This window comes from Acinonyx jubatus, chromosome B3 (assembly GCF_027475565.1).
Source record: "Acinonyx jubatus isolate Ajub_Pintada_27869175 chromosome B3, VMU_Ajub_asm_v1.0, whole genome shotgun sequence".
Classification (NCBI taxonomy): Eukaryota; Metazoa; Chordata; class Mammalia; order Carnivora; family Felidae; genus Acinonyx; species Acinonyx jubatus.
In genome coordinates, this window is record NC_069386.1 from 117328149 (window position 1) to 117349113 (window position 20965).

Here is a 20965-nt window from a genome sequence, read left to right on the forward strand (position 1 = left end):
GGGGGCCCAGGTAGAGAGGTGGGGGCTGAACAATTCGAGGGTCCTGCCCTGAGGAGGCGAGTCCTATAACCAACCACACGCACCCACATGTGCTCAGTGGCTTGGTTCTCACCGCTAAGGCTGGGCCTGCAGCAGGGGCTGGCTGGTACCTGCCCTTCCTCCCTCTCCCACAGGCAGAAGCCCGGACAGGCCGGTCACAGGCCCGCATCTCAGGCCAGGCTGGGGGAGTGCGGACCAGTGACCTCACGTCTATGAGCTTCATCAACAGAACGGCACAGAGCTGTGACGGGTACATGAGATGACTGGGTGGAGACCCGAGCCTGTCCCTCAGCATGTGTTCACCTATCCCCATTCTGGGCCAGTTGTGTTCGGGTGCTGGAGGTGTGGCAGCAAGAACGCAGATAAAGCCCCCTGCCCTCCTGGACCTGGCCTTCTTACCGGGATAAGAAAAACAATAAGCCAAACAAATAAGTAAAACACAGAAGACATTAGTGCAGTGGAACAAAATCTCTGGGGTTGGGGTAGGGAGGGAGGGTTAGGGAGCGTGCAGGTTTAAATCAGGTGAACAGAGGACCCCACTGAGAAGAGAAGGGCTGAGGGGGGAGGAAGCGAGCCATGTGAGGATCTAGAAAGAGTGTTTGATGTGGTTTGAATTGTACCCCTCACCAAATGTGCTGAAGTCCTAACCCTCATCCTATAATTGTGACCTTATTTGGATATGGGGTCTGTGCAGACGTAATCAGTTAGGTTTAGACGAGATTATACTGGATTAGGGCGCACCCTAAATTCAATGACTGGTGTCCTTATAAGAAGGACACCACACACACACACACACACACACACACACACACACACACACACAGATCAGGCCATGTGATAACAGAGGCAGAAATTAGTATGAGGCAGCTATAAGCCAAGGGACCCCAAGGATTGACGGGAGCCACCAGATGCTAGAAGAGAGGCATGGAACAGATTCTCTCTCAGAAGGAACAACCCGACTGACATCTTGACTTTGGATTTCTAGCCTCTTGAACTGGAAGAGAATAAATTTCTGTTGTTTTAAGCCACCGTTTGTAGTAATTTGTTATGGCCACTCTAGGAAATATTAACACGGTATCCCTAGGGGGTGGGGGGATAGCAAGTGCAAAGGCCCTGAGGTAGGTGCACCTCTGGCATATTTGAGGAAGCACCAGTTGGCCAATGCGACAAAAGCAGAGTGAATGAGAGTAATGGATGGTCAAACCTGACATCAGAGATGTCAGAAAGGTTTTGGGGGCCAAATCGTGTAGGGCTGCCCTGTGGCAAGCCCTTGAAAAGGGGAGTTGTTGCACTTCAGATGGAGGGTCCCAGCTGGAATGGGCTGTGGTGGGTGGGTTTGGTTGGCCCCCATGATCTTTGTCCCCTAGTGTTACACTTTTGAATATGTTACATTAAATGACAAAAGGAATGACACCCATATAACACTGTACGTTAACCACACTGGAATTAAAATTAAAAAAAAAAAACTAAATGGCAAAGAGAAATCATGGTAGCAGATGGAATTAAGGTTGCTAATCAGCTGACAAAACAGCTGGATTACCCAGGGGGGCCCAGTGTTTAAACGTGGAGGAAGGTAGCAGACAAATCAGTGAGAAACAGTCAGCCAAAGAGGGAGGTAGAGGGGAGATTCAAAACGTGAAGAGTTCACGTGCCATTGCTGGTTTGTAAGATAGGAAGGTGGCCACAAGCCAAAGAGTGTAAATGGCTTCTATATGCTAAAAATGGCCCTCAAGTGACAGATAGCAAGAAACAGAGACTTCAGTCCCACAACTGCAAGGAACTAAATTCTGCCAACAAGCCGAATGAGCAAGGAAATGGATTTTCCCCTAGGGCCTCCAGGAACTGAGCCCGCTGACACCTTGACTTTAGCCTGGTGAGACCGGAGTCAGATGTTTGACTTACAGAGCTGTAGGATAACGCATCTGCATTGTGTTAAACTGCTGGCTTGTGACAATCTGTTATGGCAGCCATAAGAAACTAACACAGTGGATTAAGACGTGGGGTGTGTGGACAGGAGATCCAGGAGAGAGAGACAGAGAGACAGAGAGAGACCGGGTTAGTAAAAAGAAGGCGAACTCTAGCTGCCTTCTGGGGGAGCAGCCAACGGACAGCCACTACCATGGGGCCCACAGCTTCCCAGACCTCTCCCCCCCACCCCCGCTTAGCACTGTCCTCCAGGCCTGTTGTTGCCCAAGGAGTGAGCAAGACTGCTTAAAAATGTCCCCAGAGCCCAGCTTCTAGGTCCTTGGGTCAGGCTAAGGAGCAAACCCAATGGAGGTGCCTCCCATTCTGAGAAATGTGACACCTCGCTCAGCCCCCTCTCCCATAGGGCTCCCCTCCTTACCATAAGGACAGTCCTGGTGGAAGAAACAAGCCAGCCAAACCCACTATGGGTGCTGCTGTGGGATCTGCTGGTCCTGGCTCCTCTGAGGCTGGCCTGGGCCTCTGGCTGCTCCCCAGAGCAGGTCTATGCACACATGCATGCACCCCACGTTTTGTCTGCTCTTTGCCACCCACGTCCCCACAGCAGAAAGAACCAGCCTGCTGATGGCTAACCTACACTGAGGACTAACTCTCAGGCACTCTACTAAGTGCTCTGCATACACGGTCTCATTTCGTCCTTTCTGCAATCCTATCAGGTGGGGACTATTGACTCAGATTACTTAGGATTCTTGCCTAATGTCACACAGCTGGTGAGTCGTAAATCCAGAATTGGACCCCCCAGGATTGTCTGAGCCCAAAGCCCAGGCTGGACCCTCACTATTCAAGGTGTGGTCCATGGACCAGCGGCATCAGCATCACCTGAGGCCACGTTAGCGATGCTTTCCCCAGACCTGCAGCATCAGCAGCTGCATGTTAACAACGTTCCCATTGCAGCCTGAGAAGCGTGGATGTAAAGCGCTCTTCCATGGCTGGCTGGTCTGTCCCAGGTGGTTGTAACCACCCCTGCCCCACCTCTTCAGGCCTGTCCCCAGCTGCCTGGCTCCTGCTCCCCAGGTGGGGCAGGCCCTCTGACTAGCCTTGGGGAAGGTCTCGGACCCGGGTCTCGGAGGGAGTCTCTGGGCCCCTGCAGCCAGCCCAGGCCACAGCTGGACGACCTCCATCCACGTCTGCCTCTGCATAGGACGAGCTGCTGCTGCTGCCCTAGACGCTCCTGGCCCCTCCCTTTCGACTTCCTTCGGGAACACACGTCTCTTGGCCTCTGTCTGGTGTTTTCCTGAAGGGGGTTTCCCGGACATCACCAATCCTTGCAGTGTCTCCCCTCCCCAGATATTCTGGGCCCCCCTCTCACTTCTAGAGTGCCCCCTGCTTCATGCCAGTCCCTCTATCTGGACACCGAGGGCCTATGCAAGTTGCCATCAGGAAAGAGGCCAAAGGCTGCTTGGGGAACCTAGCCAAGCTCACAGGAAATGTCTGACACCACCAGGCAAGCGGGATTTGGCCTCTCAAAGCAAAACACAGCTGGGCCGACAGCGGGCCACTCGGACTTTCCCAGATTTCATGGCACTGAGGTCCCGGGGCAGAGACAGAGAGACTGGGCCGGCCTGGAGGCTGTAGCTCATTCACGACCACACGGTAGCCCCTGGCCAGGGAGGCTGTGAGGCTCGAAGAGGACGTCCCTGCCGTGGGCCATTGACCTCACTGTGGGCCCTCGCCCTCCACGGCCTCTTGCACACATGGATCCTTTGCTGGGGGACGGAAGGCTCGTGTAACCCAGCCTCCTCCTCTCCCCAGCACTGGGCCTCATCCGTCTATTCATTTCGCTCACATAAGTTGAGCACCTACAGCGAGCCAAGCACAGTATTGGGTACCAAGGACACATCCATAAGAGAGCAGGACACAGTCCCTACTCTCAGGGAGCTTCGGGTCCGGTGAGCAGATGAATGGACTGTCCCGAGGGAGAGTGTGAGGTGCTCCACCCGGAAGCACAGAGCCTCACTTCTTCCTGTACTCAGAGCAGCACAGGGGCTGGTGTGTTGGTTCCAGGTACAAGGCGAGGAGCCAATGCTGGGTGGACGCTTTCTAGGTGACTCTTCAGTTTGGACCCAGTGAAGCAAATGTGGACTGAGCATTTTCTGTGAGGACTGTGGGAGGAGTTTTGCGGGAGATCCAAAGAAGGAGAGACGGAGTCACTGCCTTCCAGGGCCCAGGCCACACAGTCTGATTGCAGACACAGGGCACAGATCCACAAGGGGTGCGTTGCAGGGGGTCAGAGAGCTGGGCAGAAGTGATCAGAGGGCCTTTTGGAGAAAGTGGGACTGGGCCTTGAATAGCAGGGGCGGGATGGGCTGGCAAGATGGGGCAGGGGATGTTGAACAGCTCTGACGCCAGAGTACAACGGACAGCATGGCAACTATCCCCCATCCCCGCTCGTGCGTAACAACAGGGATTCCGTGCATTATAAAACGAACGAGCCCTGCAAGCCAAAAGAGAGCTTGCTGGTGAATTCCAGGCTGGAAGGACTCTACTCCCATCCTGCTCTGGGCTGACTCTGGAGCTTGTACCTCTGGTGTTCTTCCAGATGCCTTCACACCAGGCCCACCTACCTTGCATCAACAGTTGGGACCAACCATAACAAGGCTCAGGCCCTGTCCACCTGCTCACAGCCACTCCCAGGTCATTCACTCTGCTTCCTATGTTGTTTACCTGGCCACTAGCTCTGCCCTTCTCTCTGCCCCCGCATCCCAAGGCCTTGGCCAAAGGGTCTGGCTCTTCTGGTTTTGATTTGGATCTCCCTAGACCTCAGCCTGAGTCTATCCTTGTGCTCTTTGTGCTTCTGGCTGCCCTGGGAAACTACCTGCCTGGGTGGTTGGGGCTCTGGACCCCTACCTTACTGAGACCCTGGTTGCCTCCCCCTTCCGAGTTGCTGGACGATCTCAAGCGCCTTTCCTTTCTCTCCTGAGCTTTTCTGCTGGGGCCCTGATCTTGAGGTCAGCCTCCTCTCCCTGGTTCTCCTGGCCTCCCAGAGGACCACTCCTTTTTCCCCTTAGTTCAGCAAGACAAGGTTGCAACATTTCAGAAAGAACATCTTAAGTAGGAAGCGAATGGAAAAACGAGCCTGAAAAACCAAAAGGAAAACACAGCCCCCTAGAAATGGACCAGTTTACAGAGTTCAGATTTCCTGTCCAGAGCTAGAAAAAGTCTAGCCAGGTTGGCTGGTAAGCAGGCCAGGGAATCTTGCCCATGAACATTCCCCTCACCCCACATGCTCCTTCTCTTCCCCTTCAAGGAGAGAGGTTACTGCTGGGCAGTGAATGAACTGAAGGGTTTCTTCAGGCAGAGGGGTCCTTCCTGCCATGGACCATAGGCAGAGCAGGAGGTGGAGGAGGAAAACATTTTTTTTTTTTAATGTTTATTTATTTTTGAGAAAGAGAGACAGAGCGTGAGTGGGGGACGGGCAGAGACAGAAGGAGACACGGAATCTGAAGAAGCAGGCTCCAGGCTCAGAGCTGTCAGCACAGAACCCAACTCGGGGCTCCAACTCACAAACTGTGAGATCACGACCTGAGCCAAAGTTGGACGCTCCATCGACTGAGCCACCCAGATGTCCCAGAGGAAAACACTTATAAAGAGTTTACTATGTGGCAGCCACTGTTTTAAGCACTGTCTTCATATTAACTAACTTAATCCTTACAACCATTCCATGCTTGTGGTTATCATCATTTGTCCCCGCCTCACTGACGAGAAATCAGAGAGGTAAATAACTTGCCTAAGGCCACGCAGCCAGGAAGCGGCCACGCCAGGATTCGAAACAAGAGGGCCCGGGTACATGCCCTCCTCAGCTTTCTCCCAGGACTGGAGGGTAGAGACTCCACTTCCCACCTCTCCTGACCACCCCAGCCTGAAAAAGCCTGTGCCAACCCCGACACCCACTTTTCTGCTCCCCGCACCTCAGGTCAGGGCAGGGAAAGGGGAAGAGAGCAGGGAGGAGGGAAGGAAGGATAACTCTGGTCTTTTCCACCGAGGTCTTCACCAAACGGTCCTAAGGAAGATATCCGGAGAGAGAGAGAGAGACAGACAGACAGACAGACAGAGAGACTTGCCCCTGGACCCGAGGTCCCACTGAGGACTTACCTGGCCGGCGGCAGCTGCGAGGCCAGTGAGCGTGTTCTGGGTGTCGTGGTGCTTTCTCTGGCTGCACTGCTCCTGCGTGGGTTGGGTGACCCCTCGGCTGAGCGCCGGGGCGCTGGCCTCGAGTTCTGGGGGTCAAATTCCTCCTCAGGAATGACCTCCTCGCAGCGGGCTCCCCGGAAGCCGGAGCGGCACACGCAGAGCTGGGGCCGGCTACAGGATCCCCGGTTCTGGCAGGGCGGCTGGCACACAGCTGGGGAGACAGGGAGAGGGATGAGGGCAGGGGCCCGGGCGTCCTGACACTTTCCTGGCTGGTGCTGCTTGGGCTTCCCCACTCAAGCAGGGAGCCCGACTCTGGCCTCAGAAGGCTCCCTGGGCCCATTTGTCCCCGCCTCCCCCCTCCGGTCCCCAGGGTGAGGTTCCCCTGTCATCTCTGAACAGCCAAGCAGACACCGAATGGCCAAAGGTGTGAGGCACTTGACATTGTATGGTACATTGTGCTCACTTCTGGTTGTCTGTCTCTCCTCCCAGACTGAAAGTCCCAGAGGGCAGATGTTTTGTTTTCTTCCCTCCGGCCGCCCCAGAACTTGGAATAGAGACTGTCACAGAGTAGATTCTCAATAAACAAACAAACAAACAATGAATGAACGAATGAGTTTCTTTCATGGGAAAGGGCTCAACACTGGCCTGAAAGTCAAGGGGGGGGGGAGGTTGAGTTGTTGGGGTTTTTCTGTCTTCCGTGAGCTGCGTGATCTTGATCTCATTGAGCCCCAATTTCCTCATGAATCACCTGAAGGGCAGACTGAGGAGGCTGGGGGCATCCTAAGGGTCTCTCAAAGACATCTTCAGCATTGATAGTCTCTCTTCTTCCTCTTTGGAGAGCATCTGCTCTCAAGCTCCTCACCTTCCTTAGCAAGTGGTAGAACTCCTGCCCGAAAGCAGGAAGAATTCTGGCTCCTGGGCCCTGGATCCAGCCTGGGGGCAAAGTGGGGCTGGACCGGGGCCCCTTCCTCTGAGCTGGTGCTGTGCAGCAGCCACTGGCCCCCCAGAGCCATGACTTTTCACTGCCCTTCATCACCTTGCCAGATCTGGAGTACCCTCCAGTGACTAGCAGTCATGGGAGAGAGAGTCCCATGCAGAGGTACACATAGGGATGCAGGGCCCTGCATGGGGAACACGAACACAAAAGAACCCAGGAGAGCATGGTTAGGCTCATGTTGGATCCTCTAAACCCAAAGTCGCCTCTATCTGTCACTCATTCACTCAACAAATATTTGCTGAGCCCCTACTAGGCACCGGGGACAATGTCTTTGTCTACGTGGAGCCCACAGTCCAGTGGGGGGGACCAACAGGAAATAAGAAAATACCATAACATTGCTTCGGGCGGTATCTCAGGCTGTGAAGACAATTAAACAGGGCGATGCGGTGGCCCATGCGTGACTTTAGATGGGGAGATCAGGACAGGTCTCTCTGAAGAGCCGGCCACAACGGATACAAAGGAGGTGGATAGGCCAAGGTCTTCCAGGCAGACAGCCAGCCAGGCACATCCAAAGCTCTGGGGGCTGGCGGGAGCAGGGTACGTTCGAGAAAGTGCCAGAGGTCCAGGGAGGCTGGGGTCTGGTGATAGGGGAGAGCATGCAAGGTCAGGGAAATAGAGGCAGATCACGCAGACCCTCGTGGGCCTCAGTTATTCTAAGTGCGTTAAAATACCAGGCACCACAACACAGATCCTGAGCCTGGGATTACCTGAGCTGTACTCTTCTTTCTGAGAACAGGCCTGGAGTCCACACCAGGGGCCAGTCTGAATAAATCTCTCCAAAATTCCACTTGGCCCATGCCACCTCCCTCTCGGAGACACTCACTGGCTCCCGGGCGCCTCCAGAGACCAGCACTGAACGCCTTCTCCTGTCTGATCCCCCTCTAACAATCAATCCCTCTAAATGAATCCTCGGTGGCCAGACCGGCCTGTGGGTGTGGCTCTCTCTTCTTTCTGCCTCTGTGTGTACTGTGGCCCCTCCCTGGAACTCTTTCCAATTCCTCTCCACTTAACCTAAGTCCTACCGTTCCCTCAAGGCGTCTTCCCCATCCCTGATGACCAGCTCGAGCTAGTGCACCCTCCTGTGAGCAACTAGGACTGGCACTCACCGTGCATACCGCTCAGTGGGCATGCTGCCGTCAGCATGATGGGTGTTCACGTACGTGGCCCAATTCCCCATGGATTCCTGTGATCAGCTCCTGTGACTGTCCCTTACACCTCTTTGCATCCTTAGCCCTAGTATACGCGCACTGATGACAGATTATTTTTTCTTAAGGCAGCTACTATCTATTGAGTGTTTACACTATGCCAGGCACAGTACTTCGCATATACTATCTCATTTAACCCTAACAACAATCCTTTGCAGCAAGGGTGATTATGCTTCTCATTTTACAAATAAGGCCTCAAGCTCAGAGAGGGTAAAAACTTGCCCGAGGTCACCCAGCTAGTCAGTGGTAGATCTAGGATTCGAATCCAGGTCTGTTTGACTGCAAAGCCCAGGCTCTTTCCTCCCCACTGCTTTCCAGTGGGGCTGGTACGGTCCTTCCTCCCTACCATTTCTGAACCTCTACCTGGAGCTGCTGATGAAATGAAGGGATCTGGTGGCTTCAAGTCAGCCACCGAATGCACCTTTGCAGGTGGTGGAGACTTCAGGACCCTGTCCCTCTCCAGAGCCCACACAGTAAATCTTAGATGATGATGGACCATGTTTACCAGTTCATGCATTCATTCAGTGAACATTCATAGAGGGCTCACTAGGTGCGAGGCCTATGGCAGAAAGAACCAATCTCTCATGCATGAAGTGTATTGTCTCATATGGAAGCCAGGAGATAGGTCATGTGATAAATGTCAGCCAGATCCTCGAACCCAGGCTGAGGCAAGGAGAAGGGAAAGTCATGGAAGGCTTCCTAGAGGAGGTGGTGCTGCTCAGAGACACAAAGGATGTGTTGATCGGGCATCATGTCAGTCAAGGGCAATCTGCCTACTCAGGAGAGAGTGGGAAAATACAGGTCTTACTTCAGGATTCCCACCATGAGCTGAATCCTGTTGCCAGAGCACTTCCTGAGTGCCTCAGCATCACTTCCTGGCAGGCCCCTGGCCTCCAGATAAACAGACCATGTCAGAAGATTGACCCTGAGCGCTTCCCCAAACACACACTGCCACAGTGGCAAGATTTGGGCCTATCTCCTGGCTGCCACTCTGGGGACTTGGCCCCCAGCTGACCACCCACCAGGCCCCGTCACCACCACCCCAGAGACCAGCCAGGCAGCCAAACCAAGGTCAGTGAACACTGCGGAAGCAGGTTTGTCCAGGGCAGGTCTTGGCCCTGCTTTAGTTTTGAGAGGAAGTAAATAGGGAAGGCCTGAGTGTTTTCCCATGAACACCGCAGGGCGCCTAGTCTCTCAGACCATCTCCCTGCCGGCTGTGACCAAAGCCTGGCCTGGGTGAGAGGAGTGTCACACAGCCTCTCCCAATCCCAGTCTCCCTTCCACCTCTGAGTGGGCAGTCCTTGCCTTAAGACAGCTTTTCAAAACCAGTCTGGCTTCTGTCCTTCTCCTCTTGGGCCCCAGGATGGCCCATCCTTGACTTTAATAATAAGATCTTTCACACTCTAGAAACCCCAGACCTGAAATCCTGCAGGCCTCCCTGTCTCACTTTTATTTTGATTCACTCACTTCTGGTTCTGCCTTATTTGCTACTCTATTCCATCAACAATTGGTGGGCACCCTCCCTTGGCCAGACTGGCTGCCGGGGGGCAGGGGGGGGGGCGGGCACAAAGACAACAAAGCTGATTCCTGCGTGGAGGAAGCTCTGCCCAATGGTGGGTTCTCACAACCACAGAAGCCCCTTGCCAGGCAGGGCGTTAGGTCCTCACTGAGGACCGGGGTTGGCCAACCTCGGCTGGTACAATGAACAGCTTATTGAAAATGGGTGGTTGAGGGAAACCATAAAAACAGCACTTATGGATGGATGGATGGAATACCATGGTAAATGAAAGTTCTAAAAGGCTTCCAAGCCAGCCAGGTTGGTTGGCAGAAAAAAACCTGCTGGGGAAGATAACCTCTCTGGATCAACCATTTATGAAACTGCACAGAGGCCCAGATTTGCCAGGGGTCAGGGTTTTGGAGGTTTTGAGCCACCTCTCACTGACACCATCTACACCCTCTCTTGAGTTGTTTTACATGTTTCAGCAAGATGCAGGGAACTACCTGACCTCCTCACTAAAGGGGTCACGCTTCTGTTCTGAGCGGGGCATTGCCTTATGGGACTAGAGCTGAAACTCCTCTCTTCTCTCTCCACTACCCCCAAAGTCACCCCCAAATGGTTCAAAGTGGTGGTTCCTAGTGCCCATCTGTCAAGGGCACATTCTTATGACCGTTTTTACTGGTCTGCCATAAAATAAAGAAAATAAAAAAGGTGCCCCGAGTTTTTTTGTAATGCTGTTTTCCCATTTAAAAAGTGTCTTTTATTTTGAGATAATGTCTTTCCTTCTTTTTTTTTTTTTTTTTTTTTTGGTACTCTCTTTATTTATTATTTATATATTTATTTAAAACATTTTTTATTAATGTTTTCATTTTATTTCTTAGATAGAGTGCCAGTGGGGGAGGGGCAGAGAGAGGGGGAGACACAGAATCTGAAGCAGGCCCCAGGCTCTGAGCTGTCAGCACAGAGCCCGACGTGGGGCTCGAACCCATGAACTGTGAAATCATGACCTGAGTCGAAGTCAGACGCTTGACCGACTGAGCCACCCAGGAGCCCCTTTAATTAATTTATTTTTTAAATGTTTGTTTATTTTTGAGAGAGCGCAAGCAGAGGAAGGGGCAGAGAGAGGGGCACAGAAGATTTGAAGCGGGCTCTGCACTGACAGGCTGACAGCAGAGAGCCTGATGTGGGGCTCGAACTCACCAACCGGGCAATCGTGACCTGAGCTGAAGTCGGACGCTCAACCAACTGAGCCACCCCGGAGGTACCCCCTAGATGTTCTTTTTAAATTAAAAGTGATGGCAAATGGTAGTTTGTATTTCTAACATCCTCACATGGCAAAATGAAAAGCTGGCCTACTGTACTTCGGTACCTATGAGGTTTTCGGATATTTTACTGGTGCATGAAATCCAGAAGTTTGGGACCCTTCGGCAAGAGTGGTCATGTGTCCTTTTGTTGAAAGGAGACTGAAGCAAAACGTTCCTGTCAAATGAACACAGGTTTCAAAGCTGAAGGATCAGAAAGGAAATCATCCCTGTCAGAACGGCCGATGGCAGGGCCTGCTGCATAAAGCAGAAAAGGAAATGCCAAGGGCCCCGGGGCAGGCAGCTCCACGCAGCGTTGTGAGAATTTTAGGAGAGAAAACTCCCAGCCATGGCCAGCCGGGAAGTCTTTATGTTTTGTTCTTGGAGCCTCCTCTCTCCCACTTTTCCACAGGAGCAGAGATCATGCTTTACACTTGAGAACTTAACCAGGATGGGGTACATGGCTTTCGTGAATATTCACTGATTATTGGTAAAAAGGTGGTCAATCATGATGCCACGAAGGGCACAGCCAGCACCCCCCGCCCCCCACCCAGAAGCCAGCTTCCTCAGACAACCAGCAAGCAAGGCTGTTTCAGCCTCCCCGGTGCTCACTCCCCAATGCCAGTCCTTAGCCATTCATAATTTGGGCTTCTCCTGAACCCTTGCTTTTCCACACTCTCTTGGCACTCTCTTCCTCACTGAGGATCGGACATGTGGAAAGTTTCAACTTTGGGAGTTCAGCTCTGTGCAGTTAGCAGGATGCCGAAAGAGAGGGGAATAAAAAGAAAACTCCTGAAATTGCTTTGAAAGTAAGAAATAGAAGGCATCGTTCCCTCCAACCCTCATCTTCTGGCTGTGCCCCTTCTCTCTTCACTCTGCTCCAGAGCAGTCGAGCTGAGGTTTGCTCAGATTTTCCACACAAACCCCTGCCTCTGGGAGGAGACCAAACTCAGAATGGGCAGGCCCGGGGGGATTCTGGAAATAGCTCTCGCCGTGTGGCCTTACTCCTGCTCTGAGCCTCTGATCAGCTACTTGGTAGCAGAAAGAACATGAGGCTGGGAGTCAGAAGGGTTTGGTTTGACCCCGGCTCAGCCACATCCCTGGTGTGTGACCTTGGACTCGTCTCATCTCAGCGAGATGCCTCAACCGGTGCCTCAGTGATCTCTTCTATAAAAGGGGGCTGATAATTCCTGCCTCAAAGAGTCATGTGAGTCTCAAGAGAGATCGTGGGTGTGGAGGGGCACTGCACTCTCTACAGCTGTGCGACGCAACAGTCTAATGCTGCAGCCACAAGCTGTATGAGGTTATTTAACATGAAATTGATTAAAATCAAATAAAATGTAAAATTCGGTTCCTCAGTCACAGAAGCCACAGTTCTGGTGCCTCTTGTCTGGGAGATGAGCCTTGGCTGCAGGTCAGACTCTGGGCCCAGCACCCCCTCACCTGAAGCTCAGTTGCTTCCCAGATTAAACCTCCATTTTCCCTAAAATCCGTGTCAGTGGGACACAAAGAACCTACCCACTAAATTACCGATCCCTCCCTCAGGACAGGGCCCTGTCCCCTTCTACATCCAGAGGCCTTTGCAGACAGGACAGTCTCCTCCCCACCCTCAGTGTTTATCTCAGCCCTGCCCTGGGTGCCCCAACTTAGGCCCTCACCCAGAGGTTTTGATTGGCCCTGGAATTCTCTTACAGGGGGTGGGGTGTCCACTATGGCTTGAGCAGTTTCTCCGTAGCCTTGACCTTTGCTTTCCACAGAAAGGGACCTTGATTGTCAGAGATCTCTGAGGCAAGGAAATGCCCGTCAGGTCCCCAGACGACTTCAGAGTCCACCGAGGCCCTGTCCATACCCGAGCTCTGCCCGGCGGCTGTGTCTCCAGGCCCCAATCTGGGCCCTGAGACCCCAGGCTGTGGGAAAAGTCAGGTCCTCAAGGACTTGCCCGGCTCCCGCCGCAGCTGTTCTCGGGACGGCTGGAAACAGCACTGGGGCTCAGGGGCCAGCCAAGCACCCGGCTCCAAAATAGCAGTTGTGTTCACATAAAAGCCTCTAATGAGAGAAAGATGCCGTTCTTGGCCCCTCGTGTGCTCTCTGCAGACGCCGTCTGGCAGGCCAAGCGGGCCTCTACCGTTTGGCGGCCAGAGGGGAGGAAGGGGAGGTGTGAGTCAGACCTTGGCCCCCAGCCCCTCGGCATGGACCGCCCTGCTAATTGCATTAACAAATGCCACAACGCTGGGCCAGTCAGGGGCAGGAGGCCAAGGGCAGAGAGCAGGCCCAATTCCCACCGGCTCCAGCAGGCATGAGGAGGGAGACCACTGGGCAGGGCTCACGGCCCAGGGCTCAGGCCTGGGTTTGTCTCCAGCTCCTGCGCCAAAGCAGAAGAGTTACCCCACTACCCCTGCAGCCCCGGGGCCTTGTCTGAGAACAGGCAGGGTTTGGAGGTGTCAGTGCCAGAGGGGCCTCTGGAGAGGAGAGAAGGATGGGATGGGGCCCCAGGATAGCCACCAACAGGGATGAGCCCAGGAACCAGCCTTTTCCAGGGGAGTAGCTTCAGGGCATGGAAGAGAGTTCTGTGGTTGACATGAAGCCCACCATGCTGTTCTCCAAGAGCACCAGATCCCTGCCCAGGACCCATGAAGATCAGGAGGCGGGGAATACACCACTCCTGCTTACAATTCAGCCAAGGTCACGGCAGAAGCACGGAGGGGAGAACAACCTTGCAGTCAGAGACCTGTGTTCAGATTCTGTGGGACTTTAGCTCACCTCTGTGAGCCTCCGTGTCATCTCGAAAATGGTCACGCATCCAACATTTACTATTTACCTAGGATGGTAAGCAGGACAGACATTGTCCTTTCCTTCATAGAGCTTCCAACTTAGAGAGTCACAAAACAAGTAAACACATAAATAGGAAAACCCAAATCAAGGTATGAGTCATGGAGGGGAAAAAGTCAAGGGGGCTAGGATCCAGAATAACAAGGCTGGTGTGAGCAAGCCCTGACGGAAAGGTTAGGGGAGCTCCTCTGAGGAGAGGCACTTGAAACAGAGATGGGAAAGATGACAAGGAGCTGGCTGCATAGAGAGAGAAGGAAAAGCAAACAGAGCAGCATGTGCAACAGCCTGGAGGATGTGTCTTCCAGGAACCCAGGCTGGATTCGGTGAGCCGGGGGAGTTCTGGGAGACGAGGCTGGGTACACCGCGGCAGGAAGGAGTGAACAGAGATGTGTTGTGATATGGTTTATGGAGAAAGACCCAGAGAGTGGGGAGAGCAGCCAGCAGGCTGCGGCAGTCACCCGGGAGCCCATACTGGCTCCTTAGACTGGAGAGGCAGCAGGGGCAGCAGGGAGAAGCAGACAGGCCCTGAGGGATTTAGGAAGTGAAACAAAGAGGGCTCAGTGAGGGGTGTCCCAGATGGCCCCCAGATATCTGACTCGAGCATTCAGGTAGATGTGGATGGCTTTAAACAGGGTGGGTAACACCTGGGCAGGAGAGCTGGCAGAGGGAGTGAAACAACGAGCTCCTTTTGGACCATTTGAGGGTGGGGATGTCTGAAGAATATCAAGAACAGATGTTGAGTAGGCATCACGACGAAGGAGTCTGGAGGTCAGAAAAGAGTCTGGCTGAAGACGTCTATATAAATCTGGGTCTCGTCAGCCCAGAGATAATGCTTCCATCCATGGGGATACGTGAGATCATTCTAGGAGCGGTACAGCGAGAAGGAAGTCGACCCAGGACTCAGTCGTGGGGAACCCAATGTTTAGTCACTGGGTAGAGGACAAGCCACAGCCAGGGACAGAAGAGGGAGCACAGCAGAGAACACACGATGACCACTCACAGGGTCAAGGGGGTGAAATGTTTAGTGTGGTCCCTGGCTATAACAGAGCATGGCTGCTATTATTGTTGTGTGTTTGTTGACAGTTAAGAGTGCCTACTAGGGCTCAATAATGGGGGACGACTAATGTTTGGGTTGGCTCCCATGGGCTCCCTCTTTGCGGGGGAGATTTCGAAGATCTGTGGAAAGTCTTGGGGAATCCCAGCATTAAGATGGGCGCCTGGCTGGCTCAGTCAGTTGGGCGTCCAACTTCCACCTAGGTCATGATCCTACAGTTTGTGGGTTCAACACCTGTGTCAGGCTCTGTGCTGACAGCCCAGAGCTTGGAGCCTGCTTCTGGTTCTGTGTCTCCCTCTCTCTCCATCCTGCCCCCACTCACCCTCTGTCTCTCTCTCTCTAAAATACATAAACATTAAAAATATTTTTTTAATAAAAAAAAAGAAAAAGAAAAAGAAAAGGAGACTCCAGCCAAGGAGGTAAGAAGAGGCAGCTGGGGATGGCAGAAGGAAGCTACCAGGCCACCCATGTGATCCTTCACCTACTCGGTCCTTTACCACACGTGGACCAGGTAGACACTTCACTGATATCAACAGGACACAACACCTGGCTTCATGATCCCTGGGTAAGAACATCTCCTAAATACTTCTTTGAGCAAACAGCCTTGGGGGCACATACCTGCCCACCAGGAAAACCTAAGGTACCCGTATATGATCAGGGGGAGAGATGACGGTCTCTTGCTAGGATTGTACCTTCATGTTAGTTGGGTCTCCACTGAAGTTGTGCGATTATTCCCCTTGGCCACTTCTCACCTTGCTCTCCTCCACTCCCCGCCAACTACTGAGTCTCAGAGGATGGTTCTTCCAGAGACAAGCCACACAGAGGCTCAAAACTGGCTCCTGGAAGTTCCTAACCAGTCAGTGAAGATCCCACCCGTGCTGTGACTCTTTCCCCTAATGTTTGTTCGGCATTTACCATTATGAGGCCCTGGGCTAACTTCTTTACATGTGCCACTCCTCTTCATTCTTATAACTACTACGGGTGCCATTCTTATCCCTGTTTGGCACGTGGAAAAACTGAGGCTGAGAGCAGTCAGCACAATCCTGGGATGGGCCCTGTATTATTCAGTACATGCTGACTGAGCCTTTTTATATCATGTCCAATGAGCACCTGCCACTGTGCTGCACGCCGAGGGCCTTGAGACACAATCCCTTCTCCCGACATCAAGGCCAAACATGCATGGAGCACAGGGAACATGCCAGGCCTTGAGCTAAACGTTTAACCTGAGTTATCTCATTTGTCTCTTACAACTCTGTAAGGCAGGGACTACTATTAGTCGCATTTTACAGGTGAGGAAACTGAGGCACAGAGAGCTTCCGCATCTCACCCACGGTCACATAGCTAAGTGGCAGAGCTTGCATTTAAACCCAGGGAGTCAGCACAATCTCCTGGATGTGGATTAAAATGACAGCCAAACTTACCAAGTGCCAGGCTCTCTGCACAGACTTGTCATTTATCAGGACCAAGAGTCCTGTCCCTCCAGAGCCAGGCTACCTAGATTCACAGCCAGGCCCTGCCGATTCCTAGGTGCATGGCTTAGGGGAACAGTTAGCCTCATTTGTAAATGGACAGAAAGATCAAATCGAACTTATAGGATTGTGAGGATTAAAAACGAACAACATAAAGTCCTTCGAAGGTAATAGCTACAGACTGTTATTATTGTTAATCCTCAAAAACAGCACTGTAGAGATGGTTGCACCCATTTTATGGATGAGGCTTTATGGTAGAAGAGGGCCAGTCACTTGCCTGAAGACGCAGGGCCAGGATTCAAATCCACAACTCCTTGGATTTGGCACCAGAATCCAAAGCACACGCTCTCAACCTTGAACCTTACTGCTTGGTGGTGGTGACGGTGGGGTAACCCACCTAGCCCCCTCAACAGCTACAGGGACTCCTCCTGCCCTCCCCAGAAGAGTCCCAGCCTCTGTGCATCTAGGCTGAGAAAATGAGAAATCAAAGAATTCTTCAAAGCTTCTTTCCCTGCATGAGCCTTCAGAAGCCCCCAAAGCTTGTGAGTGTGTTGGGGTGGTGATGGGGGTGAGCCAGTTTGGAAAGGCTGGACAGTCTTCCAAATGCCCCAACTATAAACAGGATCCAGTCAGCCCACACTCTACGGTGCTTCCCCTCAGGAAGGACTTCAGGCAAGCCCCCGTCAGCTGCCTCCACAAATACATAAACACATAAATCCTGGGGCAGAGCTGGCAAAGCCACAAATGGGAAGGCAGAGACCAAGAGCAGAAGAAGAGATTAGAGCCCAACTCTCGACCCTGCCAAGGTGGAGTGAGGAGCTGGGATTCGAACAATGGCTGCCTGCAGACGCAGTGGCTCCCTGAGGTCCAGACACTGGACAGGGAGGAAGGAAGGGGCCGGGCGGCTGGACTGGTATGTCACAGCCACTGAGGATTCTGCGAGAGGAGGTGAGAGGGGACCAGGGTGTGGCCCAGAAGGCAAGGACCATCCCTCCCTGTGCATGGGCAGTGGGTTGGACCCACAGATATCTGGGAGAGACCGGGGGACAGACTGAGTCTCCATAGGGTCCTGGGACTAGACTTCATTCTTGGAAGTAAGGGAAGTCCTCTTCGTCCGCCTCCCTCTCCTGCTGGCCAAGGAGGCACCCCACATGTGTGAAAGTGCTAGGGAAGAGTCCCGAGCATTCTCCAGCATTGGTACCCTTGGCTCCAGCCAGGAGGGCAGCTGTGGGGAAGGGAGAGGAAGATACTAACCAACAGGGGGAGGCAGGAGAGAGCCAGCTGACAGGGTGTGGTGCCAAGAGCCCTACATTCTACAGAGCCAACACCCCACCGCCCACGTGGTTCTCGTTAGGCTCTTTAGCAGCAAAACAGCAACAAGCAAACAGTACAAGGCCCAGCTAACCAGCACACAGACCTTTGGTGGGCAAGCCAACCTCCAATTGGGAAAGGCCCCCTGGCGATTCCTCCAGGAGAGCTGCCAGCTGCGTGCCAGGGTCGAGGGGGGATGACCAGGGGAACAGCAGGGCGAGGGGACCCGGAGAGAAATACGGGGGCTGAGGACTCCCAGGGTGGACTGGGGATTTGTCCGCATGCCGGCGCATCCCCCGGCTGGGGACAACTTCACGCACGCGTGTTGGGTCTGACAATCTGCAGACTCCCCCAACTTTTGAGTTTCCAGAGTCAACACTCCAGCTGGGCAGAGACTGACGCTGGAAAATCATGAACAAGCTAGGAAACTGAGAACCTCCAGGGCTGGAGGGCCCAAGCGAGGCCCATGGCCAGACCCCTCAGGTAGCTGATGAGAAGCCCACCCCCTCTGAAAGCCACCCCGCTCCAGCTTCGACTCAACTCTCAACAACACTCTCTGCCGAGCTCCCTAGAACATATCAACCTTCCTCTCCATCCCCAATCCCGAATCCCTCCCCAGTCCTCCAGAGGGTCCCAAGGCCCTGATATTCAAAGTGTGGTCCCTGAACCACCAGCAGCACCTGGGAGCTTGCTAGAAACTCAGACTCTCCAGCCCCTTCCCCAGACCTGCTGAGTCAGAATCTGTACTTCAGTAAGATCCCAGAGGAGTCATGGGAACATCCCAGATTTGAGTTAGGGCCCCCAAGGCAAATCTTCCTCTGACTGACTAAACTCTGTTCAGTGGTCTTCAGCCCTGGTGAGAATTGCCCTAGGGTTGTTTTAAAAATATACCAGTGCCCAGGCCCTAGCTTCTAACTCCAAATCTTCTGCTGAGCATAAAGGCACCTGGCTACCCACATCCCTTGTCTCCTCTGCCCAGCGGTGTGGCTGACGTTGAGGCTCAGATCCTCCCCCAGTGAGCCTGTGACCTTACGCAAGCCACCCGAGGCATAATGACTTCATCTTATAGTTCTGAAGGAAAAGTGTCTTTCCCCCAACTCTGCCACCAGCCACAGAGGGCCTGTCCTCTGAGAGCCCCACTAATCCAGGCTCCCTGAAAAGGAAAGAATTTTCAGGTGAAAGTTCTGCTTTGCTGTTTGTTTTTGAGCTTGGAGTTTTGGTCTATATGGAGACCCTTAGAGAGACCCAAGCTTCTGCCTGAGCTTTGCTGTCAGGCTAGGAGAGGGTCAGGGCCATGGAGTTCGAAGCAGAACCAGGAGCTTGGGGAGCCAGTAGGTCCATCCCCACAGAAACAGATGCATGCCCATTTTGTCCCCTGTCATCCCCATCTCGGGAGAGATGAGGGCATCCATCAGGGCTAGGAACGTCACAGGTTTGGTCAAATACCCAGACCATTAGCTGTGAAACCCTCGCGCTGAAAAGGGCCTGGGGCTTGTCATTGGGCAGGAAGGGGTTCTGCTGAGAATGAATCTCTGTATCCAGGCTTAGGGCCTGGGAGAAGGTAGTGGCAGGAAGAGACAAGTGAGGCTCCCTGGGAGCTGATGAGTGCTCACGAGGAGCCCTGGGGTGTGAAGGAGAAAGATCCAAGGGGCTCTCTGGAGCCCCCATATGTTTTCACCTGGGAGGATTCCAAATTCCAGAAGGCCCGGCCTCAGCTAGTGTCGGGAGGGAACAACCCCCCATAGAGAAGAGTATGGGGTTCTAAAGTCAAAATGCCTGGATCCAGCCCCAGATCTAGTGCTTGGAGTCGTGTAACCTTGGCCATGTTTCCTAATCAACCCAAGACTCAGCCTCCTTGCCCGTAAGTGGGAATGGTCAGTAAATACCCACTTTACAGGATTATTGAGAGTCTTGATAATGTACGTGAAGGGCTTAGCACAGTGTTAGGCACACAGTGAATGCTCAGCTCTTAGCCAGTAGGAATAGCAGTAGTGATCCCAGTTCACAGGTGTAGAAAGTGAGGCCCACAAAGATAAGGTAAGATAAGACATCTGGCAGCAGGGTCCAGTGATTAAGAAGAGGGACCCCCCCGGAGTCAGGTCACTTGAGCTCAAACCCTGCCATTTCCAGGCCACGTGACCTGGAACCTGCTTGTGACCTGCTTGTGCCTCAGTTTCCTTATTTGCCAAATGGAGAGTAGTACTCCCTGCCCCCCTGGCCATATAAAGTGTAGCTTGCACAAAGCGAGTCCTGTGTAGGGATTGGCTCTTGTCATTGTCACCGCCTGTACACCACAAAGCCCCTCCGAGAGGCTTAGGCATGGACCCCTGGCTCTTTCTGCCTGGCTCCCTGGTTTCCATGTAACTAAGATGACTCTTCTCTCTTTTCTCTCATCGGGGCCAGCCTGCCAGCTTCAGAGCAGTCTCAAAAGGCTCTCCAGACGTGGGATCAGAGCCTCATCTGACAGCCTCATCCTGGCAAACGCCTGACAGAGGCCAGGACCAGCAGGGCCAGGGGCCATGGCAGGGTGGAGTCCCATGGCACCCAATGTGAATGGTGCCGCTAGAAGTGTGGGACACGGAGACTCTGGGGCCACGCATGTTTTGCAGACTACAGGGGCGTGTGGGCACCTAAGGGACCCCGTGGACGGGGCAAGTGGGGTAGCGACACAGTGGGGCAGCAGGAAGGGAATGCAGGAAGCTTTAAAAAACATAATCGGGGGATTTTCTCCGAGAAGTTGTTCCAGCTGGAGGCCTTTTTAAAATCTCCTCCCTTCCACCATAGGCTCCTGGCCTGGACAACCTCCAGGGAGAGAGGGGGGAGAAGGGTGAATGTGGCGGAGCCACTCACGTTTGATACAGTGGTTGGTGCTGTTCGCCGTCGTCCATCCCGGGCAGCACTGTCCCCCGCAGACATTCCTCCTGCCAGATCAGCAAAACGGGGTCAGCACAGGGTGCTCAGAGTGGTACTATTCACAGAGCTGCTTTGGTGGTCCCGCCCTCTACTGGCAGGGCCTGGGGGAACACTGCCAGGCTGGCCACACTGTCCCCCTTCTCTGGGGAGTCCACATGGCCCAGGGGTAAGCACTTTGACATCCTGCAGATCTAACACTGATTCCTGACTGCCATTCTCTGAGTGATCTTGAGAT

At 53.4% G+C, this 20965-nt stretch overlaps 1 protein-coding gene across 3 annotated transcripts in view; it reads right to left on the reverse strand.

Moving 5' to 3' along the window:
* Nucleotides 1-20965, reverse strand: part of LTBP2 (latent transforming growth factor beta binding protein 2) — a 102009-nt gene that overhangs the window by 73197 nt on the left and 7847 nt on the right. For all 3 annotated transcript variants that reach the window (XM_027066165.2, XM_027066164.2, XM_053224711.1), the window contains exons 2-3: nt 20668-20738; nt 6115-6364 (exon numbers count right to left, since the gene is read on the reverse strand). In XM_027066165.2, coding sequence (XP_026921966.2) covers nt 6115-6364; nt 20668-20738 — 321 coding nt within the window. The remainder of the gene's footprint in view (nt 1-6114; nt 6365-20667; nt 20739-20965) is intronic.